This window comes from Triturus cristatus, chromosome 12 (assembly GCF_964204655.1).
Source record: "Triturus cristatus chromosome 12, aTriCri1.1, whole genome shotgun sequence".
Taxonomy (NCBI): Eukaryota; Metazoa; Chordata; class Amphibia; order Caudata; family Salamandridae; genus Triturus; species Triturus cristatus.
The window spans coordinates 607,515,325-607,522,459 of NC_140595.1; the positions used below are offsets into that span (position 1 = coordinate 607,515,325).

Consider the following 7,135-nt stretch of genomic DNA (forward strand, 5'->3'; position numbering starts at 1 on the left):
CCAAAGTATTTACCAGTAGTTGGCATCATCCTACGGACGATAAATGTCCCTTCTGTCCAGCCGAGATAGAGTCATTGGCTCACATTTTCTTTGTATGCCCTGCCTATAGGCCCCCCAGATACAAATGGTTGAAACCAATTTGTAAGACCATAGGCATTAGATTAGCTATGGAGGCTTTAAGGATTCTGAAAACTGAGTACTGAGGATCCTATTGTGATATCAGTGCCCACATTTTTGAGCTGGATGTGGGTTATCCGAGCAAATAAGAGGAGTATCTGATTGTATGACAACACATTATGTATAGTTCTGGCCTCTTTAGTTGTAATAACCATCAACAATCCACACTAGCTTTAGTATTTGTAATATACCATGTTTATAAACAGCCCATTGTATTTTTATGAAACCTGCTTTTATTACTTTATATAACATGAATAGCTTTTATATACTATTCAATACATTGTCTGACCACTGTTTGTCTTTCATCTTTTTTTTAACGATTGTAGGAACGTTTGCCAATGTATTAATATACAATATTGCAGTCTAAGTCTTGTGAGGGGCGAGGGTACCTTCTGCCAGAAGGTTAGTCCTTATAAGGGCCCAGGTGACCAGTACGTGTTACAGAGCAGACACTCAGAGGACCAGTGTATCAATGTTACTAAGAAAAAGAGAACTCACTGAACCAAAGCGTGCAGTCTCATTCCAGCGAACGGGTATTCACAATGGACAAGAAAGGCACTTGGGAACGAAGCAGCCAATCAAGGAACTAGAGTGTCCCAACCGCCAAAGCAGCTTTACACACACACACACAGGATTATCGTTCTCACAGATCAGAGTACAGAGGCAAATATTGCTTCGTCTTCTGAGACTAGAGACATTCACAAGTGCAAGGGTGTTGCTTTTCCAAAATTGCAGACAGAGAAACAAAAAAAACTGGAATTTGTTGTGGCACAGAGAAGAAAGTTCATGCTCATGCAGCAGAAACAATTATGGAACCTGTACATTGTGTATGCAAAAAGCAGACAAGGAACAGAGCAAAGAAACTATGGGAAGTGAGAACCACAGCAGTTCAATCAAAGTTAGCAGAGTGCAACAGGCAGCACCCCTCTCAACGAGCACCGAAACACAGGTCCACTACCTATAGGTGGGAGAGAAATACACAGATACCTTTAACGCTTCATTGTCACTGAGAAGAGACTTCCTGGAAACAATCGCAGTTTATTCACTCACTGTTACAGGCACGTTCCAACTAGAAGCGCATTATCAGAGACAGGAAACAAGTCTTCTCTCTGACTCAGCAAAAACAGCGCATCTTGTGGTTCACAGCGTTTATGCACATGATTGAGCGTCTCATTAAAAACAAGCGCGGCCGCACCGATTTGAAACAAGTACGGCCACGCTAATTACAAACAGATGGCCCCTGCGCACCGCTGCACGCTCCCGCAAGGTGGATGCCGCCACAGGCATGAGAGTGTGGAAAAGAGCAAACCAATTTCTAAAAGGTCATCTCCTAGGGCAGCGCATGCGCGCTGCGCTAGGCTCGACCTAAACAAGGCGTCTTGACTGGCACCACAATCACACGTTAGAGAAGCGACAGACCAACATCACCATGGACTGATTTCCTTAACTACACAGGAGACCAGAATTAATTACAGCCTCCCTTCATGTCAGCCCTTTACAACTCACTTACTGGAAAACCGCAAGCTATTCAAACAAATCTGCCACAAGTGTGCACACTGTATAACTGGACAACGCAAACTATCTAGAATCCACAGGACATGGCCATTGCTTCCAAGCAGCCAACTCATGGATGAGTAATAGCCATCTCTGAGCTTGAACTGTCTGAAAACTGTATAAGTAGTACTAATCTTACTGGCCTCGGTCCTCAGAAGTCTTGCCTGCGACATCAAGATCGCCAGCCTTTTCCTAGCTCCGCAACTGACCCATATGGCAAGGATCACTTCCAATAGCATGCGAACAGTCCAAAGCATCTTTCCTCATCTAGGTTTGCCTCAGAAGCTATAGGCCACCATGGCACCAATCGTGTGTTCAAGTAGACCGTGCCAAGGATTAAACCTGCAGGAGCAAGGTTTGTTTCAACTGCACCAGTGCGCCAATCACTTCACTGACTGCCAAGGTGATCAACTTCAAAGGACTCCAGTGCCAGTAGAGCCATCCAAGGTAAGTTCTTATCCTTCAACCAAGTAAAATTACAGACACTCAAAAAATGGAACCCTATACTACAGACTGGCACCTGGTCCTTCCCCACCCCAAACACAGGAAAGGCAATGGCAGAACCTCATTCACTGTACAGACAATCTGGTCATCCATCACCTCAAAACAACCTCCCAGCCCTAAAAAGGCTCTACTCGCAATCTACACCCTCCCAAACCAAAGTGTGATATAAAGAGCAACCATTCCATCTCTTAACCCCTCTCTGCTCCACTACACACTGGCGTGTAACGGAAACAAGGGAGACACTACTCACAAGGAACCAGAGTAAGTATTATAAACACAGAAACAATGGTTCCTGTTGACAATGTAATTAATTACGACAGAAGTAAGCACAATGGCAGTGAAAAAGGGTTTGATGGAGGTCCAAAAGAGAAGAAAAAAAAACATGCCACTCAATGTTTTATAATCAACAGTTATTTATACATACAACAAAATTATATTCAAAAAGCACTGCAGGGTGTCTCCAGTGAACATGGAACCTACAAAAATAGTGACATAGGAAATTGGTTTCCAACAATATTAAAGTCGACCATCAAAAGTAATGTACAATGATTACAGCGTCCTAATTTAATAGTAGGGGCTGGTGAATGGTTCGCTTCAAGTTGTGTCAACGGCGTTTCGACCCCCTTAACAATAGGGTCTCTTCAGGACCTAGTGATGTAGGGACATCTGAGATGCAGGATTGCGGTCAGAGTGACATATGTGCACGACAAGGTAGTGAAAGTGTAGTTAGGGTACTCACATGGGACCCAGCCGGGAACCCAGTGAGGGGGAGGAACTGGCAGTCTGGGCAAATACGGTCATCAGCAGAGCCACTGTATTTAGTGTGTCAGGAATTCTGAACAATGGGAAATACACGACAATCTGTGTACGTGGAGGTCTCCGTGCTAAAGCAATTAATGCTTGGTACGATGATACACCACTGCAACCAGCAGGGGTAAACAACCATCCAAATGGTATGAGGACCGTTGCGCTCTCAGGTGCCCCTACATCACTAAGTAGTGAAGAGACACCTTATTGTTAAGGGGGTCGAAAAGCAGCCGACAAAGCGTGAGGCAAACCATTCATCAGCCCTACTAATAAATTAGGAAGCTGTATTCATTGCACATTACTTTTGATGGTCGACTTTAATATTGTTGGAAACCAATTTCCTATGTCACAACATGTCACTATTTTTGTAGATTCCATGTTTACTGGAGACACCCTGCACTGCTTTGTTATATAAATGTGATGTTATATGTATAAATAACTGTTGAGATTATAAAACATTGAGTGGTGTATGGTTTTTCTCCTCTTTAGGAAATCCATCTAACCCTTTTTTCCTGCCCTTCTGCCTACTTCCAATTGTTATCCACTACACAAGACATCAAAAACAGCCCCCACACCGCAACTCAACATCCAGCAAAACCCACCCAATGGCACAGCATGCTACCCGTCTGCTTATGTGTCAGGCACGTGAAAAGCTATTTGTATAAACCTGCAATACAAGAAGCTGCCACCATATCACCCCGCCTCAAAAGAAGCCGCGTAAACTGAAACAGTAGGTAAAACGATCGACGAGGTAGCCCGAAGGAAGCCTGCTGCTTTAATGTTCAGAAATGCAAAACAGGGCTCGAGGCAGTTGGCAAAAAAAGTAGCATCGAAATTAGTACAAAAGGAGTCTGAGCCGAGCTGGAGTAAGTCGATAGTTTGAGGCGCTTTGCAATTACCACGGAGGAATGTGCCTGGTTCTGCATGAATAGAGAGGCAGGTACAGAAGTACCCCCTCTCCCTCCCCCGCCCTCACGCACAAACAAGCAATCTTACTTCATAGAAAGCCAGAAGAGGAGCGAGCTGCAAGGCTGCCGGCCACACCCAGTTTGACCCACTTTAAAGGTCTGGCACGAACAACCCCCAGCAGAGCCTCAAGTTACATATTGAAAACGCGGTAAATAGTTTTTAATCCCGTCGTCATAACTTTATAAACGAAGATAAGGCCATAAAACATGTTACATGAAAATAGAGTGAACACTCCAGAGAGCTGCAGCTCCAACCTCCCCCATCACTCCCTCCAACAAACTGGAGAACACTAGCCTTCTTTAACAGGGTCGTCTAGCGCATGGACAGCAGAAGATATTCGCCCTACACAGAACCATAAAGGGCACAAATGGAGAAGAAAAAAAAAGAAAAAAAAACCCACACACGACCTGGTCACTAACTTCCCAAGGCGCCTAGAGCCTGCAGCAGCCCAAATACCTCGACTCCCCTCCTCAAAGAGAAGCACCACGCTATACATTTAAAACCGAGTAAACGCCTGCAACAACTACACAAACCTTACACCTCTTAGGAAAGGCCAAAAAAATGCATCTTCGGAGAGCTACAGTTAGGACCACAGGGAAAAACACGCGATTCTGCAGTTTCCATGTAAATACGATTATCACACGCGCCACTTAATTCGGCATCTAATGCACAATAAGCAGAAAATAACTGTTTGCAGCTCACACCCACCGGAAGGTGGTAAAAAGATTAATATTGCTGTGCACCATGGAATGTTATTTAATACAATGGTTGGACATCTAAAGTGGTGCAGTGTTAACAAACGGTGTCAATGACTCGTTGAGAGAAAGGTCTTTATTTTTGTTTGCAGGGGCCATATAGCCATAAACGTGGAACGTCCAAAGATGCGCGTAGCCTTATTGAAGTGCGCACACTACATAAAGAGAGGAGTTTAACTAAGTGACAGTTGCCAAAAACATGGAGGGGCGCCCATGATAAAAGCAGACACCTGCCGCCGGTGCGATATGGGGGCTGGTACTCCAGGACCAGGCATGGGGACAAAACCAGAAGAGGGGGGGGGGGGTGTAATTGCATTTCAGATAAGTGGACCACAGGTGTTAGAGAGATGAGGGACTTCTACGTACGGGGTAAGCCCTGCAGTACTGAGAATAGACGGGCCAAGCTATGTAAGTGAGGGGGGACGCCAAGTGTGAACCTCACTGTGAGGCAGAGTGGGGGATACAGGCCTCCGCAGCGCTGGAAACAACGTTAAGGGGGGGGCATAGCAACGAGGAGACAAAACCTACGGGATGAGCTCCCCACTGAGGGAACAGGCCAGGGGTTTGTGTGAGAGACTTACAGCTGGGGGAGGGGGAGAAGAGGGTAGGAGGGAGCTTCACACGAAATGAGATCAGAGGAGCGAGATCCACAGGGAGGAAAGGGACCAGAGATTGGGGGGCAGTCTCACACCGAGGGAGTGAGAGGAAGGGGGGGGGGGCGAAGGCCAGACCCAAGGGAGAACTATAGGGTAAGGGACGAGACGAGACACAGGGAGGGTCCCCACACATTAAGGAAGAGAGATGGGGTTGGGGGTAAGCCCCTGATTGAGGAGTGCGCAGGGCTTGCGAGTGTGCCCCTCTGTGTATACAGGGGTGGCTTGTGAGCGACCCCTTGATTAAGAGTGGACTCCTCGGCGAGGAGTGGGCAGGGGGTGTGCCCCTAGGCGAAGAGTGGGCAGGGGGTGTGGGTGAGCCCCTAGGCTAAGAGTGGGCAGGGGTGAGCCCCTCGGTTTAAAGTGGGCAGGGGTGTGGGTGAGCCCCTCAGGAGTTGAGAGCGACACTGCACTGGGAGTCTCGGGCGAGGCGGATAGCTCCGGTGGGGTTACTTCTGGAAGTGGGGTGCGCCCCAGAGTACGAGGTCCGGCCATGCGTGAGGCTAGAGTTTGGGAAAGCACGGAGCTAGATAGGCGAGTGATTGGGTTGCACGGGCTCTGGGCAGTTGGTGCTCCGTTACCTGTAGCAGGAGGCAGAGGAGGAGCCCAAAGCCCCCGGGCAGGGGCCGGTGCTGCCGGCCCATGGAGGCTCCGTCCAGGTGCGTCGGTCAGCCCGGCAGATCCCGCTGTGGGTGAAAGTCCTCGGGGCCCGCGAGCCTCTCCGGGTCAAGGCGTTAGGGGCTACCCGCTCGCAGGCTTCTCCCTCTCGGCGCCGCGGTCCCCTGACTGCCCTTGCTGCTCTCCGCTCCCTTAGACACGGCTAAAATCACGAGCTCGTCGTCCGCGGACTCCTCTCTAGCGGGCGGATAGCGATACTCTGAGGCCCCCGCTCTAAATCCCCGCCTGACCCCTCCTTGCCCCGCCCCGTGCTAGCCCCGCCCCCACAGGTGAGGACGCCCCTCCCGGCTCATCTCCGGGGTGAAGGGTGAGGGGAGGAGACGCAAGGAAGAGCCGACTGTGCCGGAAGTGCAGGGGGCACCGTGGGCAGGGGGCAGCAGGCACCTTCCAGCTATGAGCAACCTCCTTCAGCACAACCGCCCCGTGACCGCCCATCTCCTCCCTCCGACCGCTTCCGCTGCTCTCCAACATCCAGCAGACTCTTACTGTACCAGTGTAGGGATTAGAAAACGAGTTTGGCAAAATCAATGTGTCTTGCCACAAGAGCTATTGACTTCGCCAATGTATTTTAGCCATATTGTACACCAGCGTGGCTGCTGTTCTGCACGGCTAAACGTTAGTTAAGTAGACTTATGTACAGTGGAGTGAAGTTGAGTGGTGGCACATGGTGGAGTAGAGTGTCGTTGACTGCAGTATAATAAAGTGTTGTGTAGTAAAGTGGAAGGGTGTAGAGTGGAGGAGCGGACTGTAGTGTCATAGAACGAAGTGGCACGAAGTGGATGGAGTACAGCGCTCAGAGTGCACTGACGTGCAATGGAGGGACATAGAGTGGAATAAAGTGCCATAGAATGGAGTGCCATAGAGGGGAGTGGCACAGCATAGAGTGAAGTAAAGTGTCAAAGAGTGGAGTGGCATAGAGTGTTGTAGAGTGGAGTGTCATAGGATGGAGTAGCATAGAGATGGAGTAGAGTGAGAAGGAGTAGAATGTCATGGAGTAGAGTGCCATAGATTAGAGTGGAGTGGAGGAGAGTGGAGTGG

The 7,135-nt window shown here is 48.7% G+C and overlaps 1 protein-coding gene across 1 annotated transcript in view; it reads right to left on the reverse strand.

The window, feature by feature from the left end:
• The window catches only part of LOC146776372 (B-cadherin-like), a 234,340-nt gene extending 228,043 nt beyond the window's left edge, over positions 1-6,297 (reverse strand). The window contains exon 1 of the mRNA XM_085639278.1: positions 6,001-6,297. Coding sequence (XP_085495404.1) covers positions 6,001-6,063 — 63 coding nt within the window. The 5' untranslated portion in view covers positions 6,064-6,297. The remainder of the gene's footprint in view (positions 1-6,000) is intronic.
• Between the last annotated feature and the right edge of the window lie 838 nt (positions 6,298-7,135).